Here is an 18,297-nt window from a genome sequence, read left to right as displayed (position 1 = left end):
CTGTCATCTCTTGAGGGTTTTAGTCAATCATCAAGAAAATCATGATTTTCAAATTTGGAAGATTTAACAAAAAGAAATAGAATAAATGAAAATGATGCTATCAAAGTTGTGAAAGGTTGCCTTTCTTCCAGTAGTGATAGATCTTGAGATGCACTAGGTTGAGTGTCACTGAGTGATTTCCTCCTTTGTTATTGTGTTCGATTTAGGTGGATTTGAAAGTCATTGAGAAGTGGATGGATGGTGTGAAAGACTTCTTAATGAAAGCGCAGGTGGTCCAAGGAGACACGGAAGGGCTACAAAGTCAGTTGGACCAGTGCTCTGTGAGTTCTGCTGACTTAGGGCCTCTGCTATAATAAATAACATTTCCGTCTGCTTCTTTGTTATTTGTTGTTATTAAAATTGCACGAATATGACATGACAATAAACCAAGATAAAATATCTTTCACCATAAACCTTTTTTTTTTTACTTTATCATTATTAAAAGAATGACTGTTATTCATATTTTCATTTTTGGCCAGGGTTATAGAATTTTGGATAGAGAGAGTAAGAGCAATTTTAATTAATTAGGAGTTTTGCTATTTTATGTTCCATTGATAATTTTAGGGTCATAATTACCAATTATATATTGGTTTTATTATGCCACATGGTGAGGTTTAAAGAAAAACATATTTAACAAGTGAAATTTGCCAGTAAGACTGCATGCAATTTATATTTGGTGAAATCATTAGGCTTTTCTAAATTAATTGAGAGTACTATTCCCTGCTGAGAGTCAAGTATTTCCAATCTAATTTGGCAGATGGTTATATGAAGCGCCCAGGTGAAATGAATTTCTCAAGGCACACTATTTCTTAAGTAGTTAAAAGTCCTGACTCCCAAGCAGTCGGTTTTTATAATATTTTCAGGGATGCAAGCAGAGACAAATTATAATTATGGCACCCACTTATATAGGAATGAACTCAACATGGGTTTGTTTCTGTGTTCAGGCCTTTGTTAATGAAATAGAAACAGTGGAATCATCTCTGAAAGACATGGAAGAAATAGAGGCTAACCTTCGAAGCTGTCCAGCTGCTGGAATCAAAACCTGGATGCAGACAAAACTAGTGGACTACCAAACCCAATTGGAGAAACTTAGCAAGGAGGTAAGTTTTTCAGCTTTGCTGTCTGTGGCCTTTAAGAGGCAGACCGTTCGTTTTTTTCAGTGTCTGAATTGATTTTATAGCCCATCCAGTTTGAAAAACAGTGGTCTAGAATACCTATAGCGTGAGTGGCAGGTTGGGGCAAAAAAATGGATTTTTCTTTTAATGAAGGGAGGGTACTAACTGTCCAGTTTGGCTCCTTGGTGGGAATGAGCTTGGTGTGTTCAACAAAGAACTAGAAAGGCAGTGTAGCTGGAATAGAATGAAGAGAGGAGTTAGTGGGTGGGTAAGATCTGAAATCAGAATGTAGGTGAGATGGATTGTATTGGCCTTTGAAACAAAATTTGAAAATTTTATTTCCAGGATGATTTCACACAGAAAGCAGAGGGTTTTGAGCAAGGAAGTGACATTACCGTGTGGGTACTTTGCTCTGGGAAAGCCAGAATGAAAACAGAGAGATTATTTAAGAGGTTATTGCTGTCTTTGCCCTTCAGACTAGAGAGATAGTGGTGGAGGTCATGAGGACTGTTAGATTTGGACTATATTTTGAAAATCGAGATAGGAGTCTAGTAATGGCTTCAAAAACCTTGCATGAAGAGATGTGTACGACGTAAGGGCTGTCTGCAGAACAGTCCTGTATTTCACATCTTCTCCTCCCATTTTTCACCCTTCCTCACTCACATGAGCTTTGTGTAACCTCATTGGCGAAGCAACAGCAATCAGAAGAGAACAGTTATACTGAAGTCCTACTGTACCCAGAGTTGCCTTCCTTCAATCACCCTGGAGAAACTATCCAACAATTCTTTCACAGAGAGAGTGGACCCCATCCCTCTCACATATGACAGACTTAACTCCATGAATATCTTCTCTCAAACTCCTCCGTTTCATTATTTTCTCCTTCTTAGGGAGGTCCATCTTTTTGGCATGGAAACATCCTGCAACATCTTTTATTTCTAAAAATTACAAAAACATCTCTTTGGACCCCCATTTCTCTGCCCCTTTAAATAGAGAAATTCCTCAAAGTTGGTTATGCTTGTTGTCCCAACTGCTCACTTCCCATTCTCTCAACATTCTCCAACGTGACTCTCTTCCCTGCCATGCCACCAGACCCTTTCCTCAAGGTCATTTAAAGCCTCCATCTTGTCAGATCTAAAGCCTGACTTTCAGTTCTCCTTGGCCTCAGCAATCCTCAGTACAGGGCACCATGGAAAGCTTTCTCCATCTGGCCCTGGGGCGTCACAGCCTCCTGGCGTGTTACTCCACCAGCTGACCCTAACTTCTCAGCATCTTTGGACTCCCTTTCCTCTTTCCGGCATTAAGTGCTCTCTCTCCTTCACTCTCTCCACACGCACTTTTTTCCCCCTAAAAATGTACTTTTTTTTATTATGTTATGTTAATCACCATACATTACATCATTAGTTTTTGATGTAGTGTTCCATGACTCATTGTTTGCGTATAACACCCAGTGCTCCATTCAATATGTGCCCTCTTTAATACCCATCACCAGGCTAACCCATTCCCCCACCCCCCTCCCCTCTAGAACCCTCAGTTTGTTTCTCAGAGTCCATAGTCTCTCATGGTTTGTCTCCCCCTCCGATTTCCCCCCCTTCATTCTTCCCCTCCTGCTATTTTCTTCTTCTTCTTTTTTTTTTTTTAACATATAATGTATTATTTGTTTCAGAGGTACAGATCTGTGATTCATCAGTCTTGCACAATTCACAGCACTCACCATAGCACATACCCTCCCCAGTGTCTATCACCCAGCCACCCCCCCCACCACTCCAGCAACCCTCAGTTTGTTTCCTGAGATTAAGAATTCCTCATAAAAATGTACTTTTGACAGGGATTTGAAACTATCATGGCACTTCATCCCTAAACACTTTAGCATGGATATTAAATACTAAATACTTCTGTCATGAATAAAGACAGTCTTCTACAAAACCACAATACCATTGCCACACTTAAGAAAATAAGTTTTTAGTATCATCTACTCTGGCCAAATTCAGATTTCTCTAAGTGTGCTATAATCTGATGGTTTGTGCTTGAATCTGTTGAGATTTGGCAGAAAGTAAATACGGAAAATGGTTTGGAAGTGCCAGCAAGGAGCAAAGAAAGTGTAGATGGATAGATAGATACAGACAGACATAGTTATTTAGATCTATGTATCTATCTACATATATACATACATATAGATATGACAACATAGAAATAATTATGAATTACCATTGATTCATCATATGAGAGTAAACGTATGAGAAATTTTTAAGTGTCCTTATTAAGGAGGCAACCATGTGTTGTGTGAATCATTATCTAAAGCCATTCCAGACTCTTGTGTTTCATTGAGTAGTATAAAGGTTGAAGAAGTTTTGGACAAATACAATGTTGCCAAATTTTTATTTTGCTAAGAAAGGATGGACGTGTAAAGTCAATCAACAAATAAAAACAATCTATTTCATCTGTTATAGCCACGGTATCATGAAACAAGGAAAAATTTTAATGCCAAAAAAATAGAAAGTATATAATCTCAGGATAATTATAGTTTTGAGCTTTTTTTTAAAAGTTCATTACAGTGTCTTTTTTTCTCTCTGGATCTATGAGAATTATATAATTGACTAGTGTCCAGAAACTAGTAAGGAGAATTTTCTGGAAGCAGAACCCAAGGAATCTGTATTTACATATATGTATGTATTTTTTAAAAACAGCTGCCCCACTTAAAGTGCTGATCAGCAGGACTTGGGCACCAGGGCTGCATAGTCTGCTCGCTCCTGCAGCACCATGCGGGCCAGGGAAATCAGAGCTCCTGTGTGGCCCCTTTCTATTTTTAGATCTGTGATCCTCTTTGAAGAGTGGGTACAGGAAAGCCTCTGAGGATTCTCTCTCTCTCTCATGAGAGCCGTCCTATTCCTGTGCTGACTTTTGGTCACTGTCAGCTTTGCGGCCAAGCAAGCCCCTGGCGCCGTGACCACTACTCTGAGTGGGAGGAAGTGAGCGCTGGGTGATCTCAGTGGGATGCTATCTACGGAAGTCCGTTTGTGTCAAGTATTTGATTATCTGAAATATTTAACTAAGTTATTGAATGAGATTCAGATAAAACCTATTTTCTGATGTAACTTTTTTGTGTCTGTGTGCAGGATACAAGTATAGTAGATTATCAAAACCAGAATTTTGTACAGCAGTGTTTTATGGGAGAAAATGGACATTCTGGTTGCTTCCAGGTTTTTTTTTTTTTCCATAATAAACAGTGCTACAGTAAATTTCCTTAAAATATATGTTTTTATGGCTGTAGGCTAGATTCCTTCATTTGGGGTTACTCTGTCAAGAGTTATGCATTTTTAGAATTATAATAGGTATTTCCATATTGGATTAATATCCAAAATGTGGTGTAGCGTTCCAGTTATAATGATTGTTTTCGTTGTTGCTTATATTCCACAACATCAGCACAAAATGTATGAAGGACTTTATCTGAATGTTAAAACAAGACTCTTTGTGGAAGGTTCTCACTGTGTCCTTAGATATTAGAAACTAAAACTTGACATTTAGTGTTTTAGCATTTGTTTATCTGGGTGAATGGCTTTTCCTTTCCAGATTGCTATTCAAAAAAATAGGTTGTCTGAAAGTCAGGAAAAAGCAGTGAACCTGAAGAAAGATTTGTCAGAGATGCAGGAATGGATGACCCAGGCAGAAGAAGAGTACCTGGAGAGGGATTTTGAGTACAAGTCACCGGAAGAACTAGAGAGTGCAGTAGAAGAAATGAAGGTGAGTCTGGGGCCAGTGTCAATAGGCTTTATAGCTCCCCTTCTCCCTTAAATATGAATGAATGAATGAATGAATGAATGAATGGGCGAATGAATCTATCTATCTATCTATCTATCAATCATCTGTAAAGCATGATATGTACATATAATCTTGCATAGTTGGATTTCAAATTGGAAAAAAAATATGGAAGGATAGCTGCTATGATTTTAGTAGAAAAAGGAAGCCGAGACTCCATGTGTTCCATTTGGCCCATGAGTTGAGTCCATGAAGGCCCCTAAGACTGTCTCTTCCATTAGAACCTCAGGGAGCCCTAGAGAATGACTCAAAAATTTAGTTTTATCAGTTATGTTCACAGTGTTGTGCAACCATCAACACTTTTATCTATTTCCAGAAGTTTTAAAGAAGAATTGTCTTTTGTCAGGAGCAAGGGCAACTTCCCAATTTGGTTGCGATTTATCTTCATTTTATCAAAGGTATTCTTCCAGTGAATTCATGGGAAACACATGAATAACAAAATTTTGTTAGAGCAGGTAAGAGTCGCAGTAGGAACATTGTCAAGGGATTTAATATCATTTGGGTCTACAGGATGTATTTCCTGTAAACTTACGTTCCTGTGTCAATAGTCTTGAATGCTTTCTTTTTTTGTATAGTGAAGGAACTGGGCATCATTCCCAAATTTCTAACATTGATTCAAGTGTCCTTCAGTGTTCATACCAAAGGAGATAGTGTCTTAAAGGCTATTTAAAAAAAAAAAAAAAAATTAAGCCACACATTAACTGTTTTATGCCAAATTTAACTTGCCTAAAAGTATAACTAAAGCAAAAATTTCTGTATATCTGTTTAAAAAGGGATTATATTTCATCAATGCATTATTGAATGTGAATCAAAGTAAATACAGTAAGGGAGTCTTACTGTACTTGTATGTAGTGTTTTCACTGAAGCATCTTTTTTTAGTGTAGTTTTTTTGAGAGCTTTTAAAATATTCATTATAAGGTATTTTAAAGGTAGCCTACCATGTCAAGAACCATCTTATTTAATTTATTCTCTTCCTTTATATTATTGGCATTGTAGTTTTGTGGTTTCTTAAAGTCACTAGGGATGAGAGCTTAGAGAAATAAGTTTAACCTTGATTGGGCAACATTCTATTTGTTTTTATTCTTCCAAACAACCGTTATGGTTTTAAAAACCACTATACTTAATTACTTTAACAACCGAGAGAGATTTAAAACCATTAAGCAGTAGAGGAAGCTAAAAGGGAACAGGAAAAGCTGTCTTGGGTTGATTTTTCTGAAAGTTGAGTCTTCATCCCCAGCATGGAGGGAAAGTCAGGAAAGAAGCTGTTTCTAGGTTAGACTTCTTAGTATAACTTCATCAACTTTGAAATGCTTTTAATTATCAGAAGCATAGATACACCTATGTTCCAGGAGAAAAAAAGATATGTTTAAATTATTTTTAAATGATACCTCTACTATGGTGAAAATTTATTTATTACAGTTTAATATGCTCAGACTTACAGTGTTTAATTAAAATACCTCACTTAGATTCTTATCATGGGCCCAGACTTTGAAAATACTCCACGTCAGTAACTGAGGGTGACTCAGGTGTTCACATTGCTTGTTATGAAATGTAAATGTTACAGTTAGTGTTTGTTCTTATTTTAAAAGTACTGTCTGTGGTGATTACCTAAATAACATTCCAGGTGGGTAGTTAGAATCATGTCAGCATTTTAATTTTGGTTTAGTTATCTTTTTAAAAAAGAAATAAATTAGTTACTGAGAAAGGGAGACAGTTTTCAAGTTCATCCTTTCTTGGACTAGAGGGCGAAAGAGGACGTGTTGCAGAAGGAGGTGAGAGTGAAGATTCTCAAGGACAACATCATGTTACTGGCTGCAAAGGCGCCCTCTGGTGGCCAGGAATTGACATCTGAGCTGAATGTTGTGCTGGAGAATTACCAACTTCTTTGTAACCGAATTCGAGGAAAATGCCACACGCTAGAGGTATGTTATTTTATCAGTGACATATATATGACATCAAACTGTGTAAAGTACCGACCATTTCCATATCTTGGAAAAAACTCGAATTTTCTTTTCCAGTATGGGATCATAAAGGAAAAGTCGTTCTTGGATAACAAGTTGGTAAAATGAAACTGGGATAAAAAAATAGGAAACCAAAATTTGCCTTCAATTAGTAGCAGGTTCTTGGGAAAGCGGTTTCATATCTTTAGAATTTTTTTATATGTGAAATCAAGGTTTTCATGTTTCAGGTGATCTGTAGGGTCTGTTCCAATTCTAAAATTTTAGAACAATGTAATGTGAGCCTCTCCTTTGTTTTGTTTTGCCTGGTTAGTACACAGAGGTGAATTGAGGTTTTTTGTTATGACTGGTGTCTGAAGTTAGAGAGTCACCTGATAGAAAGAAGAACTTGCAATGTGCTGTTATTTTCCTGGACCATTTTCCCCCCTGGCCATTGGTTGAAGATGTAGATGATGCTGAGTTATTGTTGTTGTTGTTTTTAAATAAGTTTTTGCTTGTTTGTTTTGACATTAGTGTGACTTTTGTTGCATCTTACTGAAAAGATTTAAGAAGAATTTCAATTTATAAACAATTTAATTTAAATTCAGTTCAACTTAAATTAAATGATTGTATTGTGGTAAATCCTAAAATGGTAAACAATCACAGTTGTAATATTTAAATTCATTCAGTGCTTGGCTTGTTCTGAATCTATTTTGTGCTAAGATAAATATGTATAATTCAAACTGGTTAATAAGAAAGCTGTAGGTCAAACAAAACTTCATTCCTTAAAGTTAACATACAGTTGATCCTTGAACAATGTGGGGGCGGGGGTGGTTAGGAGCACTGACCACACCTAATGTCACCCAGCTGAAAATCTGTTTATAACTTTTGACTTTCCCAAAACTTAACTACTAACAGCCTACTGTTGACCAGAAGCCTTATTGATGATATCAACGATCAGTTAACACATACTTTGCATGTTATATGTATCATGTACTGTATTCTTACCATAATGTAAGTTAAATGTTAAGAAAATCATAAGGAAAAGAAAACATGTTTATATTATTGTGTTGTAAAAGAATCCATGTATAAATGGATCCATGCAGTTCAAACCTGTGTTGTTCAGCGGTCAACTGTATTGTCTAATATAAAATACCTGAGGTTACTCAATTGAGAATTTAAAATTTAAAATTTTGTAAACATAATATATAATATTATGTATGCCTAATCTTGAATCCTAGTGAATGATCTTGGACTTGAACTTTACTGTAGTTTTATCCATGTTTTTGTTTTCCTATTTATTTATAGTCAAAATAACAATTCATAATATGTTAAAATAATGAACAAAGTCCCCAAGTTATACTAATCTAACAAAAGACCACCACGTATCCTGTGTCATTTCTTCAAGTTGTGTTTATGACCCAGAGGTGGCAATTTGAGGATGAGGAGTGAAGTATGCATGTTGAAAATTTGGAATTGCTTTGAGAATTACTTTGGAATTAATTTGAGAGAATTACTTTGAGAGAAGAGAAGGAAAAATGCCAGAAAAAAAAAATGATAAGAGAGAAAAGATGAGAGAAAAGATAATATCTTTAAAGGGGGAAATGAAAAGATGAATAAAGAAGTTTAAAAAACTGAAATGCTCTGAAATTTTGTCCAAGATGACTAAGGAATCTTAAGCAAAAATAGCTCAAATTCCTAAATTAGAGTAAGAATGTTTTTCTTTGGCAGGATCCAACTTTATTACCTTGATTATTTCTAGATCCCTTAATTTTTTTTTAAATCATGAAATATTTCAAATTTATAGAAAAGTACAGATAGTAACACCTATATAGCCCTATATAACCAATGTTTAACCATACATATATATATATATATTCTTCAGATATAACTTAATGTTTTGCCTTATTTTTCCAGATCTTGTTTTTAAAATAAAACAAATTAGCATTACAGACTATGTTTCCTCCTTTCCCAGCCCGTACCATCTCTCTCAGCCCCTCTCTTGAAGAAGTCATTATCCTGGAGTTGCTCTATATTCTTCCCATCCCTGTTTTTATATGTTTAATATATACACTTATGTTTCAGTTGTCAGTTGCTATGTAACAAACCTCACCAAAGCATAGTGACTTACAAAAACAGCCATTTATTATTTCTCATGATGCGTGGGCTGATCTGGCCCAGAGGAGTTGCTCTGCTCCACGTGGTATAGGGAGAGCGCACTCAGGGGGCTGCATTCCTGTGGGAGCTCAGCAGGGGGCGCTCGCAATGGCCTCTCCTCTGCCGGTCTTTCTTCCCGTGGTTCTCTGCAGCAGGGCGGCTGGCTTTTAGGAGGGAGAAGCAGAAGTTGCCAGCCCCCTTAGAGGCCAGGCCAGCATTTTGGTACAGCATCACCTCCGTAGCATTCTTTTGTTCTAAGCAGGTTGCGAGGCCAGCCCACATCCTGGGGGAGGAGAAAACAAGTTCGCCACCTAACAGGAGTGGTGGCAAAAAATGTGTGGTTATCAGTCCGCCATAGTTTACTCTCTGGCCATAAATTCGTTCCATTGTTCCCTCATGCAAAATGCACTCAGGCTCTCTCAGGGATTCCCAAAGTCATATCCGGTACAGCATCAAGGTCGAAATCCAGTGTCTTGTGATGTGTGCATCAGGCCCAGATATAATGGGGCTCATTGGAGCAGTTTCTTCAGGTGCAGGTGTGCGGGAGCAGTGCCTCTAGATCTGGTGACCTGGGCACAAAAAAGACAGGTTCTAGATCTGGTGACCTGGGCACAAAAAAGACAGGCACCCCCCCATACCCAACATCCATGGTGAGATGGGCACAGGAATGCCTCGGTGGACACTTCCATTCAAAAAAGTTGGCAGAATGGAAGGTAATAAACAGTCACTGGTAATGGCGACTCTGAAATCTAGTAATAGTAGTTTTGGTATCTGGCCAGGTACGTGTGTGTAGTCAGTGTCCTACTCCATCAGAGATAAGGTTCTGTTGGCTGCTGAGTAGATCTCGGTCTGCTCTCTGTAGAAATCTGGGGGACTAGACACCTCTTTTCTCTTTTAGTCTTAGCCCGTGGTTGGCAGATTATAGCCTAAGGAGTAAATCTGGCTTGTGGCCTGTGTCTGTATGGCTCCTGAGCTAAAAATGGTTTGTCTATTTTTAAAAGAGTGGTTCAAAAAGCAAAACACACACACACACACAATAAACAAAAAAGAATCTGTGACAGAGACTGAATGTGGCCTATGAAACCTAGAAGACTTACTGTCTGGCCTTTTATAGAAAATTTTGGAGTGCTGGGATGTACCTTCTCTAAGTCAATAGATCTGAAAGAGGGTCACCCCAGGAGGCTCCCTGCTGGACTCTTTCTCCTAAATTTATCAATCGAATAGGCTCATCCTATATGGGAAGGGGTAGTTCCTCCCATAACTTTGCTCCTAGAAAGTGGAGTATAAATTTATCCATCTCCCCGCAAAACTCCCGTAGGAATGGGGAATAAGTGATTGGGACTAACACAGTAAGAGTATAGTATAACTCCATTTGGTTGAATGTGACTCTCTTCATATATAGACACATTCATAGGAATTTAGGAAAAAATTGAAAGAGTATACAGCAAATTGTTAGATCAGTGAGCTCTGAGTTAGAAGAGGGTAGACCCCAGGGAATTCTAATTTTCTATATGATTTTGTTAACAAGTGTTGCAGTTATGAGTACTTTTTACCCTCCTGTTTAAAAAAAAAAAAACAACTGATAATATTTCCCCCCTGGTTTCTTCTACTAATTATATATTTTTATTTTTGGCATTTAAATAGATCCTTGGAATTTTTTTTAGTGCACAGAGGGAGACAACTCATTCCTCTTTATCCCCCGATCCCCCTCCTCCCCCCAACTGGTCTCATATGATTTGTTGAAGAATTTTATTTTTTCACTTATTGCAATTGCAACTTCATCAGTTTCTAAATTTTCAAGTATACTCATATCTAAATGAAATTGTTATTATTGGTTAGAGAGAATATGTTGTATTGGAGCTCCATCACCTCTTAAATGACTTCTTTTATAATAGAGCTTTTTTCTTGCTCATGTTAGGAAGTATGGTCTTGCTGGATTGAACTGCTTCACTATTTGGATCTTGAGACCTGCTGGCTGAGCACTTTGGAGGAGCGGATGAAGAGTACCGAGGCCCTGCCCGAGAAGGCAGACGCTGTCAATGAAGCCCTGGAGGTGGGCAGTTCTTTCTGTGGCAGCGAGGCCAAATGTGTACTCCAAGGAGGAACATGGTGCTTTTTGCTGACAAAGGCATTTGCTTTCTCGGTGGTTTTCAGCATAACTTCCATGACCTGCAGTATTTATACAGTCCTGTGTATTTAGATTATTGGTGACCCACAAACTCAGCCTCGTGGGGTGGGTTAGCTGTTTGATAATTAACACATTTTGGGCATGAGTACCTTTAGCAGAGCACCCTGGTGATTTTCCAGCTTATTTTTACCTTTCCCCAGATAACACTGCCTTCTGTTATTAGGGTAATTGCTCTCTTGTTTCTTCATAAAGTTATTTTTGCTCATTAGACAGGGCAACTGCTGAGTTTACAGTAGCTCTTGCTCTGTTATCTTCCCCCATGTGAAGAGCTGGGGACGGGTTAGAGTGGTTAGTCTTTGAGGCTTGGATCCTGTCTCAGGAGCTTGTCCCCAGGCTTAGGCTCGAGCTCCATGAGGCCAAGAAATGTACCTGCTTTTTCATCATTTCCAAGTTACCAGCACAGCGTGTGGCACACGATAACTTAAAAACTCTTCCTTCAGTGGATTGAAATGTGAAGAGAGTAGATTTGCTTCAAATAAAGGAGGAGGAAGAGCGTCCCTTTGCTTTTAAAGTGGAAGGGACACAGGATGGTAACTGAGTGGATGACTGGACTGAAGGTCAGGAATGAGTCCAAGGTGGGACCTGAAGTCCAAGAGCCGGATGCTCTGCTGGAGGAAAGATACCGCTTCTCAAGTAAGATCACAGGGTGAGAGGTTGAGAGAAGAAGAAAAAGTATGAAATCTTCCTTTAAAAACGTCTCTCCCTAATATGAGAATTAAAACAGGTGCATTCCAGAAATATGGGAAGATGGAGAGAAGTAAAAAGCAAGATAAGCACTTTTAAACGTTTGGTGTATTTCTTCCTAATTATTATTTTTATCCACACTGGAAGGCAGTACATTATAGTACTGGATAAATACAGTCTTTAAGTACAGTCTTGAAGTTGGAATTGTAGCTCTACTTTTTACTGTGTGTTTTTGTATTTAACCTCTGTGAGCCTCAGTTTTCCCATCTGTAATATGGCAATAGTATTTAGCCCATCCAGCTAATTAGATTTATGTATATAAAAAGTATGTATATAAAACAGTGTCTAGCATTCTGTGTATGTTGTAGAAAAATGAGTACCTATTTTTAGTAATATGGTCAATAACCATTGGAGATAATTTTGCTTGTATTGTTTTCTGCTTTTAAAATTTTCATCATACCATGAACATTTCCCTACGTAATTAATAATTACTGAAATTATTTTTATGAAAGTCTAGTAACATGTATCATCATTCATACTGAGTTTTCAATTTTAGGTATTTATTAATACCGTGATGGACATTTTTGTAAATTAATCATCTACCTCATTTCTGGTCCTGTTCTTTAGGTAGATTTATAGAGAATGGGATTACTTGTTTAAAAAAGTGGACATTTTTAGGATCCTTGATATATTTTGCCTCAGTCAGTGCATATTTTTTCTCCTCTCCCTGTCTAGTCTCTGGAATCCGTTTTGCGACATCCAGCAGATAATCGCACCCAGATTCGAGAACTTGGCCAGACTCTGATTGATGGAGGGATTCTTGATGATATAATCAGTGAAAAACTGGAGGCTTTTAATAGTCGATACGAAGACCTGAGTCACCTGGTAAGAATTGGAGAACCCAAATGTTGATAGGTATCACGGTGTAGAGCTGACTGCAAGAACTTTTACCAAGGGGAAGAGTTGGTAACCAACATGAATAGGGGTGTCAAGGACATTGAAATCCTAGGTGGGGAAGAGTAGACCTAACACTTAGAAGACAAGCAGAACTTTGATGAATAAAGAAATCTACCCTTGAGATTGTTTCTACTTATGAACTATTTAATTTCCTTTAAGGATATTATAGCTATATATAAGAATAGGAACTCAGATTATCCTAGTAAATATTAGGACCAACTGAATTTGATGTAAGTTGCTGTTATAAAATGTCATAATCTCTAGATACCTATTCAGAATGCATCAAATATGCATGTTCATATCAGTAAGTAGAGAAAGGAGATTATCCTTTATAGGAGGGTTGGATGGGTATTACATACTTTTAAACACATTAAATAATAATGATTGATGTTTAGGTTGTGAAGAGCATCAAATTCACCCCAAAAGTGCAGCAGATGGTGGTTCAACACATATGTAAATCCGTAGAACTTAAGACTTTGGAAAAAAAAAAGATTTATATGTTCACTCTACTGATAGACATTCTTGTTATATTTTATATCATTATTGATAGGCTTATTGCGGGTTCCTGTAAATATCCTAAATGTGTAATAGATGACATTTTTATTGTCTCTGTCTAATATGTTATGTGGGAAAACTTTTTTTTTAATTGAGGTATAATTGAAATATAACATTATATTACTTTCAGGTGTATGACGTAATGAATTGATATTTGTATACATTGTGAAATGATCACCACAATAGGTTTAGCTAACATCCCTCACCATACATCGTCACAATTTTTTTTTCTAGTGATGAGGACTTTTAAGATCTACTCTCTTCATACTCTCAGTCTGTTCTCGTCTCTATGAGCTTGTTTTTTTTTGTTTGTTTTAGATTCCACGTATAAGTGAGATCATGTGCTATTTGCTTTTCTCTGACTCATTTCCCTTAGCATAACACCCTCAAGGGCATTTTTATATTTTGTCATTGTATGTAGAAAGAAGTAAAAATTAGTAATTTACTGTAAGATAAATAAGACACTAGAAGAATCTTTTCACTGTTATCTTTGCTCGTTATTATTTATTTGTAATGTAGGCCAAAGTTTTGAGCTTTTACAGTCTGTTTCTATCTTGGTGACCAGAACATGAGGGTTTTCTTATATTCAGCTCTTTATATTGGTGCTGAGCAACTAATGATTCAATTTTTCCCCTGTGTAGGCAGAGAGCAAGCAAATTGCTTTGGAAAAGCAACTCCAGGTCCTACGGGAAACTGACCACATGCTTCAAGTCTTGCAGGAGAGCTTAGGGGAGCTGGACAAGCAGCTCACAACGTACTTGACTGATAGGATAGATGCCTTCCAAGTTCCACAGGAAGCTCAGGTACTGCCATGGAGTGGAGGGCTTTCAAGACATAAAAAGAGCATATGTAATCACTTCCTCCCCCACAAGACAACCAGCCCCTCTTGCCATTCCAAACTGAGTCAGTGAGGAAGGTTCACCTTACTTACGGGGCTGCATATGGGCTTGGAGTTCTTTTGGTCTCTCCTTGAGACCCTGGCAAATGACCACTATTTTAAAATTATAGTTATAAGGTTGGGAAAATTCCTTTTTTTAAATAAATAAGTGGTGAACACTAGAAATGACGAACGCCAAGATCTTAGTTTGTGTGTCCCACATGGGAGTCCAGCAACACAGGTGGCCTGTATTATTATTAAAGTTATTAAAGCTTGTACAGTGGTCAACATGTTCTTATGTATTGTGTGACTGTCTGGAACTTTTAACAGAAGAGATGTTCTCCCCTTTCTGACCTCTTTGTTGCAGAAAATCCAAGCAGAGATCTCAGCCCACGAGCTTACTCTGGAGGATTTGAGAAGAAACACACGCTCCCAGCCTCCAACTTCCCCAGAAGGCAGGAATGCCAGAGGAGGAAGTCAGATGGACTTGCTACAGGTGAAGAGGGAGAGCAGCTCCCTTTCACTCTTTGATGTGCTGGGCGTAAAAAAAATGAGGAAGAGCTGATGACTTGGATGCCTTTGGTCTTCTTTATGCTATGAACAGTGGGATGGGAATGATGCATTGCATCCCGGGCAAAGCAGCAGAAACAAATTGTTACATGGGTGGAAAATACTGATCTGATTTTATAGTTGAATTAAGAAGAGAGAGCAAGCTAGATTTAGAAGTTATCTTCGTATAGATTTTTCCATTAATGCAGAGCCTCTGTCCGTTCTGGCATGGCCTGGTGCACTGGGCAGGCTGAGAGCGTGGGAGGCAGCACCACCAGTCCTTTAACGGTGGATGTGAGATTGACATTGACTCTGAGCTTGCCATGAAGGGCATTTTGAGTTTTAGGTTCTTGAACTATATTTTTCAAACAGGTGAGAAATTCTGTGAAGTTTTAATTCCAGGAAGGCCCGCTTAGCCTTTTCTTATGTCTTAGACTGATACTCTGTCTGTCAAGTAATTCATGACACTGCGTTGTGCAGTGCACTCAGGTGATTGCTTAGGAACAAAGCCTGGGTTCCTTTAAGGAATGTTTTTATGGCTGCTTTATCTTGCAGCTTTCTAGCAGTGTGTGTTGTATTAATATCATCTGCTGAGAGAGATTATCATTCTGATGTGAATTGCTTATTTTCATTTCTGGAAACAGAGGAAGCTTCGAGAAGTGTCCACAAAGTTCCAGCTTTTCCAGAAGCCTGCCAACTTTGAGCAGCGCATGCTTGATTGCAAGCGTGTGTTGGATTGTGTTAAAGCAGAACTTCATTTTCTGGACGTGAAGGATGTGGATCCTGATGTCATACAGAGCCATCTGGACAAGTGTATGGTGAGGCCATTGGGTGGATAATGTGTCTAGTGGGTTTTCCAGCAGCTTAATATGGCTTCGTCTGGTGCTTCCATACATGGCTTATTTAATAATTACCAGTCTATAGTGAGCTAAGAAGAGAGCTCAGTGGTGAAAAACAGGTTAAAATAAGAAGTGTGGTAACCTTCAAGAAAATTAGAAGAGATAAGAGAGACAGGTGGGAGAGAGTAAAATCAATTACTACAATGTAACGAGATAAGGAAGCTGGAATAGACATGCATATTACATGATTTAAAAAACAAGGGAAACACATCTTAATCACAGTATGAAGTTAGGGAAGATTTTGACAGAATGTGACTAATAAGCTAAGTTTTAAAGGATAAATTTGAGTCAGCCAGAAGAACCATATTGAGAATAGATGTCAGGAATATTACAGTGTAAAAGAAAATCATTCTTAAGGAAAGTAAAGCTTTGAATTTCAACTTAAAAAGTTTAAGCCTAAAATATGAAAGAAGAAATTATACTTAGAATTGATGTCAGGAATATTACTGCATAAAAAAATCATTCTCTAGGAAAGTAAAATTTTAAATTCAAGTTTAAACCTAAGATGTGAAAGAAGAAATTATTTATAAGGCCTTATTACTATTTTAGTCTTCAACATTATAATTTAGTTGAGTAGAAATTTTAAAAATAATGTGGCTAAGTATACACAATCTTAGTCTTCTTCTTGAGAAGAGTCACGAAGAAACTTAAGATGACACTTGTTAAGACAAAAGTCTGGGGAGAGTTCTTTGTGCTTTTCAAAATTGCAGTCTCCTTGTTTGTTACACACTGAAGGTTTGTGTACTCGAAAACTGGAATGGGTGGGAGAATGAACAAACGGTAAATTTGTGGGTGTGTGAGTATGTGTGTATGTACGAGTGTGTATGTCTGCATTTGTGGGCATATATGCATGTCTGTGTGTATGTGTGTGAGTGTAGATGTAAGTATTTATTGATTTAATGAGACACAGAAATCAGCAGAGCACTATCCTTGACCTTGTGTAACTTAGTCCAGTGGTCTGTTACTATGTGAAAATGCCACAGGAGATGTTTCAGGTTAAGATCATGATGGACGGAAACAAGAGAACTTACCCAGATAAAAGCTTTTTAGTTTCAAGGTAACTAGGATGAGGACAGCTCTGAATTTGACCTACATAACTCCAATTTCTTATAGTTACATACATCTTGATATATTGAGTATATATCTTTTCGTCATATAAGTAATACATGCTCATTGTGGTAGACTTGGTACTTCAGAGAATTCTAAGAAAAAAAAAAGTGAATGTTAATACTCCCAAATTTCAACAGCCAGAGATATAGCCAGTGTTGGCTTTTTTCTAGTAATAGCATGTATGGTTTTTAAAAATGTAATTTAAAAAATGATAGACATTCAGTTTTTAGTCTTAATATTTTTCCATTTTATGTAGGAAAAATGTTTTTATTACTAAGCACTTTCATAAACCTTGAAAATACATGTTTGAGGGTTTTTAAACAAGTATAATCTCTATTAGTTTATTTTCTTATCTGATTTTAAAAAGATAATACAACCTTGATTTCATTTCACTCATCCTTTGAACCAAATCCAAGGAAGATAAAGCCCTTTGATCTCCATAGTTACTTTGTAGCTGTCAGTCTGTATAAGCTGGCTTCTGAAATGATTCCAATTAGCAATTTTTCACCACAGTGTGTAAAATGTGCCTTGCTTTCTTTTAAAGAAACTCTATAAAACTTTGAGTGAAGTCAAGCTGGAAGTAGAGACTGTAATCAAAACCGGAAGGCACATTGTCCAGAAGCAACAAACCGACAACCCCAGGGGGATGGATGAGCAGCTGACTTCTCTGAAGATTCTCTACAATGACCTGGGTGCCCAGGTAAGGGCAACTCCACTGCTCGCCTGCATCTCTCTCATTTATGTATTTTAAATTTTTGCTCCTGGAAGAATGCATGTTTGAATTTTAGGGCACTAATAATAGTGTTTTCAATTATTCCAGTATTTTTTATTATATTTCTTTACATCTGTATATTAATATCACAATGATGAATAAGTGTAGAGAAATTCACTTTTAATATTTAATTCAGACTCATTTTTATATTTTCAATGGCTAGTCAATTTTCAGAAGTTATTCTAAGGAAACTCTACCAGTAATAGCCCCTGTATAAACTCAAGTTACTGGTCCTTGGATTTCTAAATTGAATAGTCTACTGAGAAATGTTAAAACATTGGGACTTTAATAAATGGTAAGTGACAGGAAGTTCACATTAATAATCTAGCAGGATCTAAAATCCTTTTAAGAAATATCTATTAATTTGGGCATCTGAGCAAATCTGCAGGGGGATTTTTGGCCATTTATTGTGAGTGACTATATTCAGAGGGTTGAATGTCTTCTCTTATGAGAACTCTGCCCTGAAACCAGGAAAGCAAAGCAAAACAAAACAAAACAGCAACAACAACAACAACAACATCAAAAGTGTTTAAGTGAAACCTTCTTGGCAATATTGGAAAGCTGTGTTAGATAATATTTTAGATCCTTCTTGGGTTTTTAAATATTACCTAAGTTTCTACATAGACCCAGAGAAAACTAGCTGAA

The 18,297-nt window shown here is 37.3% G+C and overlaps 1 protein-coding gene across 3 annotated transcripts in view; it reads left to right on the top strand.

Moving 5' to 3' along the window:
• UTRN (utrophin) overlaps positions 1-18,297 on the top strand; it is a 484,838-nt gene that overhangs the window by 159,972 nt on the left and 306,569 nt on the right. For all 3 annotated transcript variants that reach the window (XM_044917202.1, XM_044917200.1, XM_044917201.1), the window contains exons 23-32: positions 207-320; positions 984-1,139; positions 4,722-4,892; positions 6,710-6,889; positions 10,980-11,114; positions 12,669-12,818; positions 14,087-14,248; positions 14,690-14,818; positions 15,516-15,689; positions 17,425-17,580. In XM_044917202.1, the coding sequence (XP_044773137.1) occupies positions 207-320; positions 984-1,139; positions 4,722-4,892; positions 6,710-6,889; positions 10,980-11,114; positions 12,669-12,818; positions 14,087-14,248; positions 14,690-14,818; positions 15,516-15,689; positions 17,425-17,580 (1,527 nt within the window). The remainder of the gene's footprint in view (positions 1-206; positions 321-983; positions 1,140-4,721; positions 4,893-6,709; positions 6,890-10,979; positions 11,115-12,668; positions 12,819-14,086; positions 14,249-14,689; positions 14,819-15,515; positions 15,690-17,424; positions 17,581-18,297) is intronic.

The sequence above is a fragment of the Neomonachus schauinslandi genome, chromosome 8, assembly GCF_002201575.2.
Source record: "Neomonachus schauinslandi chromosome 8, ASM220157v2, whole genome shotgun sequence".
Lineage (NCBI taxonomy): Eukaryota > Metazoa > Chordata > Mammalia > Carnivora > Phocidae > Neomonachus > Neomonachus schauinslandi.
The sequence above is the reverse complement of the archived record's forward strand: the minus strand, read 5'-3'. Positions and strand labels throughout refer to the sequence as shown.